Here is a 16,267-nt window from a genome sequence, read left to right as displayed (position 1 = left end):
AGATAGACTTTCAGCTGGGAATATATTTTATTAAATAAAATTTTGAAGGTGTCCAAACAAAGTTTGTTTTAATGTTATGGGTAATCCGATATTTTCTTGAAATTTGTCACTTTGATCACATTTTTGAAGTAGAAAAAAGTGGAAATGTCGAGAATTTGAGCAATACATATTTTCTGATATCAAAAATTGCAAGACATTTCCACATTCTTCCACTTTGAAAATGTGAAGGCCATATTTAAGGTATTGAGAATGAGTCCCATTAACAAAATACTAACTACGTATATTTCCGTTTTTTCAAATTGATAAACATCAATTTTCTCATTTTATCTCAATTAGCTGTAAGATATGACATCTTTCCAAGTGTGTTAAATTGAAACAGAAATAAAATCATTAAATTATTTGTAACATTTATGTAAATAATCATTTTTTAGGAGTATATATATGTACAAATTCATAATACAGGCCTTAACAATATAGAGTAAAGGCACACATTTCTCAAGTGTGGTTATTACTTATTCCTAAATACACAGGGGTGCTAAAAAAAAACATCTTTGCTCTGGTATTTGGCTCTTTACAAGAGCTGAACAAAATTCTTCCCTAAACTTGTCGAAACTTCCTACATACCTGAGAAAGATACAATCATAGCCATCCTTTATAATATACACACCAAACAATATAAATTAAGAGGGGTAATATTCAATGTCAAGATGTTTGATGTAAAATCAAACTATCCGAATGAAATGTCTGCTCAAATTCATTAGACAGGCTTTGAAGTTTGAATTATTTCCATTGAATATTCTGGTTGAAATAGACATTGCATTAAAAACTTATCTTGTGAATAAATCATCCCTCCTCGTCAATCCACTACAAGTTAATTATAATTGAAATTAGATACACATCGTTATACAACATTGTATATCTAGGTAATATGGCAATAAAACAACATAACTTAAATAATATTACTAGTAGTATTAGGTATGAATAATAAATAAAAGCTTCAACTAAATTATTCATTAATTTCTAAACTTTCATAAAGATTTAACATTAATGTACATTCAGTCTTGAAGAGATGGATCTAGGATGTTTTGAGAAAATATCAAACAATTTAATTTACACTCTCAATATCAAAAATCTATTTTTTTTTAATGATTCATATATTCAGATATGTTTCAGTTCGAACAAAATATACAAATATTGATGAAGTTATTGCTATTCCACATTTTATTAATTTTAATTTTTTTGAAAATATTTGGAGATAATGTGAAGAGATATTTATTAAACATTGAAGTTGAAAATGCTGAATCTAATCTACTTTGGTCATATTAAATAAAAAAATGTTTAAGATACCATGAATATTCGAAAAAGGAAGGATAACCTGCCTTGTGTTTATGAATTGGAAAAAAACATAAGATCATAAATTATGTGTGAGAATTCTCCTCATAAATAAATGTATATTTGTACCACACATCGAACATGTGATATGGTAATTTTCAAACTATTGTCCAAGTTAACTCTAGTTGAAAATGGATGAATAATGAATGAATATTATTGCCATGGATTTATTTAACCGATGCGGTAGTAGTTTTGGGGCATCAGTTTATATTTTTTTATGTAAATAGCCGAATATGAATATACGGGTGATTTTTGATGATTTTAAGGATCTATGTACCACTATGAAGTAAAGTTTCAATAAATGCTCATTGTTCTAAATACATGCTTCGAAAAATTAATTGACTCGTAGAATTTGATAAAATCCCATTATTAACCCACCTTTAAGGTTTATTTCCTGTTCACATATCCCTTCGATTTTTCTCAGAATTAATTGTCATGTTCTTTTCACATGACTGTTCGTAAATGTATAAAAAATAAGACATGCCTATACAATAAAAAACTAAATTAATGTGGAAAATAATATTACACACAGCCAATTAATCCACTTTTACAGACTAGAAAGACTCTTATGGCCAACTAATGACTATTCGCGATAAAAAAAAATTATACACTGCATCCTTGTGACACTTCATCGTTTGATTTTTCTCTCCACCTACATTGCAAATTGCTGTTACTATTCCTCAAATTTTCTTCGAGTTCCAAAAGCTGTCCCATGAAATTCAAATTCGGTGATATTATGGGCCTGACTGTTTTGACCAGTTTATAAGCTTCTACCATGGACATCTGTTTGTATTTCATGATGTATGCTATAGCAATAGTTGCGCTTCTTGATACTCCTGCCTGACAGTGTACTAACACCCTTGTACCATTTTTCCTTGCCTCTTCTGAAACAATTAAAATATAATTTAGCAATTGAGGAATTTTTCAATATCTTGTGAAAATATCTTAGTTTAGTTGAAATAAAACGAGGTCTAAGATCCCAAGTTACCTTTGTCTACCTTCTAATATTCGGAACATCCCTTGTGATGATTGTCAAGAAAAAATAATAATAAAAAATGGTGCTGTTTCATCAAGACAATGCGCTGTGTCACAAATCAATGAAAACAAGGGCAAAATTGCATGGGCTTCGAATTGCTTTTGCATCCACCGTATTCGCCAGATCTGGCCCCCAGCGTCTTTTTCTTGTTCTCAGACCTCAAAAGGAATTTAGCGCCAATGAAGAAGTAATCGCCGAAACTGGGTCTATTTTGAAGCGAAAGACAAATCGTAATACAAAAATAGTATCGAAAATTTGGAATATCGCTATAATCGCTGTATTGCCGTTGAAGGCAACTATGTTGAATAATAAAATCGAATTGTGCCAAAAAAATGTGTTTTACTGTGGTAGACCGAGGACTTCTCAATTGGGCTGTTAAGTAAAGCCTGCTAAAATTTTTACTCAATAGGTGAATTATCCGTAGATTCTGGTGGTCACTATCGATCTCGCTATTTCAGTGTGTTTGTCTTGTTCAAATGTAAGTTTGGCATTATAAATAAACCCTGGTGTAAAATGAAAAGCGTTTTAAGAAACGCTGTAAATTTATAAGTAGGCTTTCAATCGAGCAGTGTAGTGCATTTTCCGGAATTGATGACTCTTAAGGTAAATAGAACGTGATATATTCGCGCAACGGAGTGTTCCACTATGTCGATTGCAAGTTGGAAGGTTGGATGATTGGTTGAAAAAACATTCAATTGCGGACTGTATACAAATAAAACTATCAATCGAATAGTGTAAATAAATAATCACATTGTCAAGTGTCGTCATCCTGTTCCACACTCAAGCAAGCCGAATCTGGCGGTATCAAACAAGGCATTGATCCCCGGATTTGGTCCAGGATTTATAAATAAAGAACTAGGAAGGGCTAAATTTCTACACGATGATCCATACTCAAATATAACCGGCCGGTGTATTTTCGTCTTCCTGTCTGCGTGAGTCATCTGTTGTCCCCTTTACTTCGTCTTGGGACATGACTAGGCCCCGTCTCTCCCTCAGCGAACTTATTAACACTGTCCTAATTTCTGAACGTTTATTATTGGAAAATGTCACGGATGGTCCTGGTGATTTATTCGGTCTAAGTTTAGAATTCCCCGTTAAAAAACCCATTGTAGCGTTTCGACATTTTGGATGTTGGCGATCGATGCCAAAAAAAATAATTGGTGAGGTCATTTCGGTATAAAAATTCGCAACAGTGAGTCACCGAACAGAGAAACGTAGATTTGACAAACGTCTAGATGTGTTTACATGCAACGAAAATATTCCAACGCAGAACTGTGTGTGTACCTTTTTCACATTAAAACATTGAACTATTGTGTCTGCATACGATTTTAATAGTTTCCACGAAAGTTTCAGAAAAACAGAAATGACCTTGGAATCGTAAATACCTACATCTATTCCTTTTTTTCTCTCCTGATGTCTAGAAGGTCTTTATTTCTATGAAAAACGGCAACTAAAAATACCAAATATGCCAATACGTGAGTTCCTTTGGCATTGGAATTTGAAACAATGACTCAACGAACCTCAGTTTCTGAATACTAGGCTAAATGAAAAGTCCCCGGTCTGATGCACAGATGGCGGTGCTAGTATTACATCCATATACGATACGTGTCATATTTGACAACAGTCCGACCATTAGTGTTGTGTGAGTGTAGCTACTTTTGTTATTTGAAAAAAGATGGAAAAAAAGAATTTCGTGTGCTGATAAAATATTGCTTTTTGAAGGGAAAAAATACAGTTGAAGTGAAATCTGGGCTCTGATGAAGAGTTTCCGGGGTCTGCATCAGAAAAATCAACCATCATTGATTGGTATGCTAAGTTTAAAACCTGTGAAATGAGCATAGAAGACGGCGAACGTAGTGGACGCCCAAAAGAGGCTGTCATCGGCGAAAAAATCAAAAAAGTTCACAAACTTATGGCATCAGTATCCTGGGATGCGCAAGGTGTAATATTCATCGATTAACTCCAAAAGGGCCAGAACATAAACAGCGATTATTATATATTATTTATTAGATCGGTTAAAGGATAAAATCGTTAAAAAACGGCCCCATTTGAGAAAAAAATGGTGCTGTTTCATCAAGACACACAAATCAATGAAAATAATGGCAAAATTGCTTGAATTGGGCTTCGAATTGCTTCTGCATCCACCGTATTCGCCAGATCTGACCCCAGCGACTTTTTCCTCTTCTCAGACCTCAAAAGAATGCTCGCTGGAAAGAAATTTAGCGCCAATGAAGAAGTAATCGCCGAAACTGAGGCCTATTTTCAAGCGAAAGACAAATCGTACTACAAAAATGGTATCAAAAACTTGGAAGATCGCTATAATCGCTGTATCGCCCTTGAAGGCAACTATGTTGAATAATAAAATCGAATTTTGACAAAAAATGTGTTTTACTATGGTAGACCGGGGCTTTTCAATAGGCCGGTTAATACACTGTGAACTGGTAATATTTTTTATAGCGAAAAATGATTTGAAATTACACAACAAGGACAATGGAATGAAAATAAAAATTTTTCGGAACGAACGAGAAATTTATCAATGAGAACCTCAATTGTCAGGCCAAAATACTTTTTCCGACAAGTGAGGAACAGCTGACCTGTACAGACATATTTTTTTCGCGTAAATATCAAAACACAACCTTCAAATTTCAACTCAAGCGATAATAATAACAATAAAAAAACCTATTCATTAGCTCAGTTGGTCCAATATGCAATTTCCAACATGATGTTTTTGCGTCATTGACGTTGCAATAACTTTCTTGTGGAACATTTTAGCCGATCACCTTGACGTATAAGTATAATATATTGCCGATAAATTACTTAAAAAGAACATCTCGGTCTTATCCACTTCCCGTTTCCGTGTTGAATGGACTGAAATGAGTATTTCCGGTAAAACAACAGGAAAATGGTTTAGCTAATCGTTTTATTTTTTCCATGAAATCATTGCGCTAAATGATTAAACGAGAGACCTGATCATTGTAACCCATTGCAAAAACGAAACCAAATTATTGCCCGACATTTGTTGGGCTTCCTCAAGGGTCTATTATTGTTCCCTTCAACTATTCTGAATGACTTAAATATCAGTGATTTTCAGATTTTTGAGATATTTAGTTTGAAGGGCTGATGGTGAATATACTATCTCTATAGATAACTTGATTTGTTCACAGCTATAATGATATTCTGATTGAGATTTTCCTGAATCTGAAGTCGTCAATTATTCTACTTTTGCTACCACCATATAATTTACATGGTAGACAATCTACTGCTTTGGTAAAAAATAATTGTAAACACTTACTACCTTCCACAGTTTTTAATAATTTACGACAATTGTTTCGCCGTCATTGCAAAGTGTTCACTTTGCAATGTAACCCTGATGAAGCCGCTTAGACGGCGAAACAATTGTCGTAAATTATTAAAAACTGTGTAGCAAGTGTTTACAATTATTTTTTACCAAATCAATATGATTTTCCACCAAGTAAGGACTGAATCAATTAAATACAATCCACTGCGTTTTCCGAAATCGATTGAAACATGCATTTCAAATTCCTGTTACTCAAAACGAAAAAATCGAAAGGTTTACCTAATGAATCATCACTTTCAGTTGTACTGTATGTAAATTACCAGCCAGTATTTATAGCATTTCGTTTACTTGTTGCATAGGAAATATCGAGATAGTAGCTACATACATAACAAACCACTGAACAGAAAACGATAGTCTTTGAAAACTACGTAAGCTTTATCAATGATCCAACGGACTGGAGGTCGATTCACATAAGATTTCGTTCAATAATATCGAATTCGATTACATTTTTTCTTTCATTTCATTGCAATCCGAAAATGCTTTGTGGATTCAGGATTTATGGATGAATTGATAAGGTGGATTTTTTCAAGCTATGGAAATCACACGAGAAAGATATGGTTTATTATTTTCAAGAAGAGTTGAAGAAAAAAAAATCAGTTGTTCCTATTTCAGATGGAGAGAGTGAAAGATAAGGAAAAACGAAAGAGCAAGCTGTCCGAAACATAATTCCTGAAAGCAATCCCCACCTGCCAATAAAAAACATGGAAGATCTTTGACTCGATTGATAACGCAGACTTTTTTCCAGCTATGGAAATTAAATGAGAAAGAGATGGTTTATTATTTCCAAAGAGAGTGGAAGAAAGAAATCAGTTTTTCCTATTTCAGATGGAGAAAGTGAAAGGTAAGAAAAAACGAAAGGACGAGCTGTCAAAAACAGAATTCCTGGAAGCAACCCCCACCTGCCGATAAAAAACATGGAGGATCTTTGACTCGATTTATATCCCTCCCAAAAAAACCGTTCGCATGAAGGAAAATATCTGCACGAAGTCTGTCACTGACAGCTCCAGCAGAGATGGGCGTTTCACAGATTCCAATACAGAGAGAAGCAGAATAGAAGCCAGTGACTCACTCTCTTGTAAGCTGGGGCAACGGCCCTCTTCCCATGTGCAACCAGGACCGTAACAAATCTTTCACATAACGAAGGAACACTTGATACCTTTATCTGATTATTCGCTCAACGAAAAAAAACTGTATACTCGATTCGGAAATCTATCAAAAAAATATCCTGCTATTGAAGAGGTTTTTGAGAGACACAGAAGTATTTTTAAGATTTTTTTTTCATCAATCATTTAATTCGATTACTTAATATTTCCACTGGAGTATCTATGAGCAGAGGGGACTCCATTATACAGGGTACCTAACTGAGCTGATCATGCAGAATAAGTTATCAATAACCGGTGGTGATGTTGGTGCAGAAGGAGCCGGTCCGGCCCTGGCGACGAAGTGCCGATGGCGATGAGTAATGAATGCCTCTGACAAAACTCTAGGCAACCGACAAGGCCGTTACCCAAAAGCCATTCATAACAACTCGTACACATGCTTTCTCTTCTTTTAGGTACAGCAGCAGCCGGTGTGGCTGGTCGGTCAACTAAATGTATGCCTGTCTCCTTATTGGCTGGCCAGATCGCTTGCTGGCGTTTAGAGAGACGAAAACGTTAACAGGAAATAGGTCCAGCATCCTTGGAGGTTGCAACGCACCGGTTCCATCGAAAAAGTAACTCGAGAAAAAGTATACGTATGTGCAGCTGTCGATTGGATACAGTCTGCACAGGAGATACATTTCTTTCTCTGGTTCCAGTTTCGTTCGAATGCAGAAACCTTTCTTGCTATATTCTCAGACTGGTCAAGTCTGTGTATGTCTCCTTTTGGTTTGCACCACACTTTGAATCCCTTCAATAAGCATAGAGCTCCATCGATAAGGTCAGCTGTCAGCTAATTTTTGATCTAGGAATAGCTTCGAAAACCTAATTGTATTGTCTGTCTTCATTTGGAGATGAATTGGAAATGATACAACAGCTCAAATGAGACCAATAGGTCTTATTCTTAGTATTACTCATCTAATGCAACAGGGCATTTCACTTTGAGTTAAGGTAGTACCAAACACCAAAGAAATGTAGCTCACAAACTCAAGTTACTAGGTAGGCAGATACATCTCAATATTAACCTTAATCTGAGATACTCAACTATTGTATTGATCAACAATTAACCTTTGTTGTTCATTACAAAAGAAAAATATTTCCTTTTCTATTTTACTCCCTATGAGAATAAGGAAACGAATAGCACCATTAGTGCTTTAATTGGCCGTCTCAAATAGAACCGTTCTTCAAAAAAGTGAAACCGTACATAGCTGCAATTGTTCCAGGCTGATTCATCTTTCGCGTTTTCAAGATCACCATAATGAGTGATATACACAACGAGTCATACCACATTTGGGGCGAATTTAACGACTCATTCTACATCATTATCAATAAGTCTGATTCACATAAATTTCCATATTCACATATGGAGCAACTCCAAGGTACTACTGATCTATAAACCACATCAATTGTAATTTCCACGAAAAAGGAAATCCCTATCTGTATTGATAAAAACCGGAAACTGCAGATAGCTCGGAGACTCATGATACCATGTTTTCCGTATCCGTAACCTAACTCTTTTTGAGCGCTCGTTCCCTGAAACAATTGCTCTATGATTTCGTCACAGTGCCTGTATTGGTCTCAAACGATAGGTTCGATTCACTGATGACGAATCCTTTCTCAAATTCTATTTTGTCCTGATAACTTTCGAAGGGAAGGACTTAGAAACTTGAAATTTTCAGGGTGGATTCGTATACTGAATGGCAAAAAATCAGAGTAGAAGTTCCGTAAATATTGCCGATCGAAATCCTGTTAATCTCAAAACTGTAGATTCGATTGAAAATTTGCATTTCGATGTAGAATGACAATGCTCGAACAACACTGTTGTTTGTGATCACAACCATAGAAAAACCAAGAAAAATATCGAAAAGAATATTTCCGTGACCACAAAACCGACTTAGATCAATGATCTAATAATAGAAAGAGTGAGATGGGGAATCGACACTCTAACATAAAGGTAAGACGCACGATGTACCTCGTGACTTACGGCCTAACCAACCATTATTTTGATTGGTTGAACATATTGAACCAATCGATCATTGAATCGCGTGATTATGATTGGTTGAAATTCAAACATTTTCATCCTATCCCTTGTTGCACGTGACCTAGGACTTAACCTTTTCCCTCTAATGTTGGAGTCAATGCTCTGCGCTGTACGATTATTGGTTGAGATTTTGAACCATCGGAAACTCAATCAGAATATCGAAATAATAACTCTTTAGAATCATTCGACAAAATAAAATGCAACCTCATACAGTTTAAATTTAGGAATGTATGAAATCGAAAAAAGTTTGAAGGCACTGATGTGAATTTAGAAGATTTTGAGCGCTCGTTCATACATGCCCCAGTTGCACCCTTGAAGACTACATATATACCTACATATTTACTCAAAATGTCCTGAATTTTCAATTTATGCATGTTTGTATTCGATAAACCATAACATAAGCGTTTTCAAATACATATTTAAAAACGCAAGATATGTTCTGTCATGATAAATTAAATATAAACCTCAAGGTTATAATTCTTAGAATCATTGAGAACTGGAAATCACAAATAGCGGATATTTCTGAAGTGGCTGGTTGGAAGAATCAAAAAAGTAATTTTTAGATTAAGTGAGATAGTTCATGTGATTAATTAGTTTATTCAACTATTCAAGTTTGTTCATGATAGAAAAATTAATAATTTATTAATTAATTGAATCTGAATTGGAACCAAACTGGGATAAGCCGCACTTAAATTAAAAAAATTAAAATTTAAACGATCCTTAACAAAATATAACCTTATTCACTACAACACAACAGCTGTAACTTTCGCACTCACCAATGAAATCGAAAGCCTCTTCAAAATACTGCTTGAGATTCTGGTGTCCCGAATCGGAAGCTGGAATCTGTTTATACTTGATCCCCCTTTCTTCGTGGTATCCAGGAAGTTGTGAAGTGACGTTCAGGACACATGTCGTTCCTAGGTTCTGCAAACACGACAAATCCGCAGCATCCTTACTGTTTCCCAGGTACAAAAAGGGCAGCAATCTAGACGCTGGGTGAGAATCTATATCCTCGAGTGTTGGACAGGAAGCGGATGTTGACAGACCCCTTGTTACAACTTCCTCGCACAGGTCCCTGTGTTTCTTCGAGAAATCTCGATGTCCCCCTGAAAAAGAAAAATTGCAATCAAAAACACTGCAAAATTTATTCAATGGTTTATAATTTTCAAATACTATTCAATGAAAAGTAAATTGTGAAATGAAAAAAAGCATTCAACATCTTCGGATTCGAACTTGTGAGCGCAATATTGGTTGTACAGGGTGAGCAAATTTCGATGTTTTAGCACTACAATTTCATATTGTAGATCAGTAAAAATTAAGCTTCCAAATAATGGCACAGAAATCCAGTGTTCCCATTCAAAAAGACATAACTTTGGGTCACAACTTCGTGATTAAAAATCTTGCTGAAAAGACGAGCACACCACTGGATTCTACGTGAAAAAGTGTCTGTATAATGTTTTAATTTCAGAGCTCTATCTAGTATCAGCGGAGAAATTTTTTTTTTTTGATATCGCCATTTTTCCAAACAATAAAAGGTGGCCAAAAATTAATACTACTCAAGTTAGTTTCTCAGAAAAAGGGACGACAATGGGTATCAGATTTTGTCTATCTTCTCTGGTTTGAAAGTTGTAGTGCGAAAACATCGAAATTTGCCACCCTGTACAAATCGTAAGCATCTAGACTAATCATATGTGATTCTGATATTATCTGAATTATTTTCAAAGATTACTGAAAAAATTATAACTCTGAAACTAATTGAGCAAGAGCCTTGCGGTGAAAATTAATCGATTCAGTTCACTTTCAAAATTTCATAATTCTGTTAATATGAACTTTTCAAAATTTGAATTCATGATTTTTTTGTCAAGCTTGAAATGGTTATTAAAAATCTGCATAAATTTCAGCTTGATTTGTTTATCGTCAATGAAATATTTTTATTCTGATATCTACTTGAATTTTGTGTGGTTCTGACGACGTCATCCAATGTAAATGTTCCAAGAAAGTTGAATAGTTATTAACCCACAAAAATATCAACTAGGTTGGATAAAAAAACTTGAATACAAAAATTACCAACTTCACTTTACTTCCAGTAATTTTTTACGAGTGAATTATCTGTTTATGGTTATCAACTTAGTAATATCCATTCGTAATATTTGAACAAGATGATTATATGATCAAAATCGATCCACTCCTTGCAATTCCTTCTGAAATAGGTCATTATTAACAAATTTACACTGTAGTTAGTCATTTCAATGTTGAATTTCCACAGAAGAAAAATAATCGTTCATACAAACATGAATAATTGCAAATATTGAACGAGGCAGACAAATTTCAGAGGAACAAAAGAGTGAGTCATTTTCAAAGAGTTCTACGTATTCTTCTGAAGATAAATAGAAGGCAAGAGTTGAATGAGGTATTTGTTTTAAGTTATTTAACAAAACCAAGTTTGAGTCAAGATATAGTACAACATGGCTGAACCGACACGCTGAGCCTTGGCCATCGAGATCTCCAGATATTTTACCAATTTACCAGATAAGTGAATGACGTTACTTTAAAGTGTAACCTATTGACGAAATATAATGTATTATATGTCTATAATACTACCTTACCTCGTATCGCTTCGAAGTTTATTGTTTATTGTTGGCGTTTCGATTAATTTTTGCATGATTTAATTGTCGTTTACTCATGATAGTGCACCCAATAAATTCTGTTGAATTTATTCAACATTCAACAAGGAGAAATTGTCATAATTTGTCTTGAAACTTGAATTTTTCGCCGAATCAAGTCCTTTTTAGGAATTCGTGACGTATTTCTAAATTACAGGAAGGGATTTCAGAACAGAATTCGATTGTGGAATGCGAAATTGAAACATAAGCCGTTTGCATCGCTATCCAACGCATCAGTTCAATTCAAGTTTATCAGGAAGATATCACAGTTTAGTCGAGAACTCGATGACTAATTTTTTAAACGACCTCTTTATACAAAGATACTTACACGTTTCTTTGCTGAGTCATTTTTCGCGATACATTTCACATCGACATTGATATCCAGAACTGCAGAGGGCAATCAATACAAGAAGAAATAAACAAATCGTATAAGTCGTTCTGTAATGAAAGGACCACTCTGTTGGAGAGTGAAAGACCAAAGATGAGTGAGTCATGGAACCTTCAAAGTTCTACCGGCTAAAGAAGGAAAACCCGATTCCATCATTCACAAGCAATGCAGCGTATTTATCACATCTTGCAAATTGAGATTTGGATGCTGAGTTATAAGTTACAACCCAATTATAGCAAACGAGGGCGGAATATTATATTTCAAATTAGACGTTTATATATCGCATTCATTTTGGTTTTCACCCCTGGAAAGTCGCACAGAATTGTGGAATATGCAATCTGGAATATCTCGCAGAAAAATGAAAGATTATATGACCACAGTTCAAACAAACATTTAGTTTCTATCCGGCTTATTCAACCTGACGATTTCGTGAGTCCACAATGGAAATATATAAATAGAATAATCTGAAATCGATTCTATAAAAGTAATATTAGACCAATTGAAAAGTCCCAGGTCTGATGCACAGATGGCGGTGCTAGTATTAAATCCATATGATTTTTAGCTAGTACCATCAACCATCAAACGATACGTGTCAAAATTTGACAGCAGTCCGACCATTAGTTTGTGAGATATTGCGTTGTGAGTGTAACTACTTTTTGAAAACAGATGGAAAAAAAGAATTTAGTGTGCTGATAAAATATTGCTTTTTCAAGGGAAAAATACAGTTGAAACAAAATCTTGGCTTGATGATGAGTTTCCGGGGTTTGCACCAGGAAAATCAACCATCATTGATTGATATGTTAAGTTTAAACGTGGTGAAATGACCACCGAAGACGGCGAACGCAGTGGACGCCCAAAAGAGGCTGTCACCGACAAAAAAATTGAGAAGTTTACAAAATAATTTTGAATGACCGTAAAGTGAAGTTGAAGATATCATCTGAACGTGTACATCATATAATTCACGAATATTTGTACATGAAAAAGCTGTGTGCAAAATGGGTGCCGCGCGAGCTCACAATCGATCAAAAGCAACAACGTGGTAATGATTCTGAGTGCTATTTGAAGCGGTTTAAGTGCAATAAACCTAAATTTTTGCGTCGATATGTGACAATGGATGAAACATGACTCCATCATTTCAATTCGGAGTCCAATCGACAGTCAGCTGAGTGTACTGCAAACGATGAACCGAATCCAAAGCGAGGAAAAACACAACAGTCAGCTGGCAAGGTTATGACATCAGTATTCTGGCATGCGCAAGGTATAATATTCATTGGTTACCTCCAAAAGGTCCAGACCATCAACAGCGATTATTATATAGTGTTATTGGATCATTCAAAGGATGAAATCGTCAAAAAACGGCCCCATTTGAAGAAAAAAAGGTGATGTTTCATCAAGATAATGCGCCGTGTCCAAATCAATGAAAACAATGGCAAAATTGCATGAATTGGGCTTCTAATTGCTTCTTCATCCAACGTATTCGCCAGATCTGATCCCCAGCGACCTTTTCCTATTCTCAGACCTCGAAAGAATGCTCGCTGGAAAGAAATTTAGCGCCAATGAAGAAGTAATCGCCGAAACTGAGGCCTATTTTGAAGCGAAAGACAAATCGTAGGTACTACAAAAATGGTATGGAAAAGTTGGAAGATCGCTAAAATAGCTGTATCGCCTTCGAAGGCAGCTATGTTGAATAATAAAATCGAATTTTGCCAAAAAAATGTGTAGACCGGGGACTTTTCAATCGGCCTGTTAGGTAACTTTCGTGTGAATTTGCAGCTTTCTTATATAAGAACTCTTTAGTGCCGTATAGCCATGAAATTACAATGTTTACAAACATTACAAAAGGCGAGCTTATCAAAATGTCATTTTGACAACCCTTCGAAAAACAATATTGATAAATAAAGCTAATAGACTCTAAAATTGAAAAAGGACTAAAACTATAGTTGATTTCAACTCAATGTTCTATAAAATATAAAACTGAATTGCTCCCGATTAAGGAATAAGCAAATAAGAAAATGAAAGAGGGAAATATATCTCTGTGTTGCCACTATATTAAATACAATATTTTGAACCCTAAAGTTTAAACTGCAATAGTTTCTGAGTTATGAATTTTTCAATGACCCCCTCAATATATGAGATTTAGATCCTAATTAGATCAAGAGTCCAGTTGTCAAAACCTTTAGTCAGTACCTGCAGCATTCAGTTTCCGCAGCGAAAAGCTACTAAATACTTTTTTTAGAAGTAGTTTTTCATTGAAAACTCATTGGATTTTTATAATTGACACAATTTTTTTTTAAGAACTAAACAAAATGGCGATAAAGAAACACAAAATTGGGCAATAATAAAATTTGCAACCATTTACGCTGTATATTTCCTTATCGATCAGACAAAAAAAAAATTGATATTTTCAACCACCTATACATTCTTTATTTGGGGTGATTTGAAAAGAGCGTATCCGGATTGGACCAAGATTTAGGGGGGTGACATGCGGTTGCCGTGCTTGTTGGGGTTGTAGTTTGAAAAAAAACCATTGTTCAATTGTTTGGTATTGGAGTATGGGATATTTTCGACAACGGATAAGTGATTCATACTTCGCAACCCTAATCATTTGCTAGAGGGATCTCCTCCGGATGGTAGATGACTCATGATGTTCGATGAGGGCAAGGGAATCTCCTTGTGAAAATTTGGTCAATTAGTCATAACGGTTACGTAAATATTGGGGCGTCAACGTATTCAAAATTGTTATTTATTACTCACTCCTCTATTCTTCCAGATTTCTGAATTGTTTGACCTATTGATATTGAAAACATTACCAGATGGTGGTAAACAGACGATCGTTTGGTATGCAGTTCTTTCATCTTACATTTTCAAATATATTTTTGGAAAATCTGGAATTTGGAAGAAATGGAATTTTTAAAAAAATTTTAAATACACCATTGATTCAATTCATGGATTTTCGAGCCTGAAAATTTATTATTTGAAAAAATTTCCTGACGAAACGATAGGACCAATTTCAATGGTGTCAATAGAATTTTTTTACTGGCAACTTCAACTTGAATATTGAATCTTTGAATATTTCTGAAATCGAAACTAAATATTACAACCATTGAGGATATCTGATATTGTAACGTTGTAACTAAGAATAAGTAATTTGAAAGATGCTTAAGTAGAGGAGTGTATCACAGAAAGCTGAGGAAGAAGATGAAGAAAAAGGAGAATTTGAGCCAATAAGAAAAATCAATTAGTCTTTACCCTCTGACAAAATTCAAACCTGGATAATTCTGTTTAATTTTTTTTAATGAGATGGAAAATATAATTCTGTATGTTATGTTTACCTTTACCAAATCAATAGGGAATTTCATCCCATTGGTATCTGGATATTGATTAATTGACTCGATACACTTCATTTATCAACAAAAATTCATGCATTGTAGTTTATTCAGGTAGGAAATGGAATAGTCAAACTGGCACGCATCAAAACAAATAAATTATGATTTGTTGAACTTTTTAATTTCTATAATTGAATTTGTTAGGTATTTGCCCAATTGAGATGATTGATTTAGTAAACAATAATCACCTAACAAATTCAATAATAAATATTTAAGTAGATATATTTTGTCTTATAACTGTTCCTATCGAAGCAAAAGTTTAGAAAGCGATTCAAATTGTAGTATTATGAATGATACTAAAACTTTTACAGTCAGGTATGGTGTGATTCACTTGTTGAGTTTTGTGGGGTCACTTCTGCCTTTTGAAAGATCTTGGATCATAATTGGTTGGGTGCATTAATTGTTTTCCAAGAAAAACAACCAGTTTTCCACAGTATCAACAAAGTGGAGAATGCCTTTTTTCCTTGTTATTTACAGCAGTTATATTGAGAGAACGGGAATGATAATATGTTGATTGCGAAGGTAGACCTTTAGATTTATGAGAAAAACTCTACAATCAATGAAAAATAAACAAGAGGCTGATTCAGTGACATATAGAATCAGCTGAATTATCGAATGTGTTGAAGATTTATCTACATGTGTGTGACATCAATAAAAAACTGAAATATCAACAAGGAATCACCATTTGTAATAATGAATATAAAAAAAGGACTAGAAGTCAGGAAAAAGTTCAATGTTTACATCACTTGTCATGAATGTTGAACTCACTGTTTGTTTGTTGTAGAGGCATGAATCTCAGCACAAGACATGCATTAGGCCTTTTCACTCTCATTCTGATGGATTTGATGTAAAAGTTCACTAAAG

At 34.6% G+C, this 16,267-nt stretch overlaps 1 protein-coding gene across 1 annotated transcript in view; it reads right to left on the bottom strand.

The window, feature by feature from the left end:
• Positions 1 to 395: 395 nt before the first annotated feature.
• LOC123686372 (dual specificity protein phosphatase 10-like) overlaps positions 396 to 16,267 on the bottom strand; it is a 35,820-nt gene continuing 19,948 nt past the window's right edge. Inside the window, exons 3-4 of the mRNA XM_045626447.1 lie at positions 9,743 to 10,072; positions 396 to 2,276 (exon numbers count right to left, since the gene is read on the bottom strand). Of these exons, the coding sequence (XP_045482403.1) occupies positions 1,996 to 2,276; positions 9,743 to 10,072 (611 nt within the window). The 3' untranslated portion in view covers positions 396 to 1,995. The remainder of the gene's footprint in view (positions 2,277 to 9,742; positions 10,073 to 16,267) is intronic.

This window comes from Harmonia axyridis, chromosome X (genome assembly GCF_914767665.1).
Source record: "Harmonia axyridis chromosome X, icHarAxyr1.1, whole genome shotgun sequence".
Classification (NCBI taxonomy): Eukaryota; Metazoa; Arthropoda; class Insecta; order Coleoptera; family Coccinellidae; genus Harmonia; species Harmonia axyridis.
The sequence above is the reverse complement of the archived record's forward strand: the minus strand, read 5'-3'. Positions and strand labels throughout refer to the sequence as shown.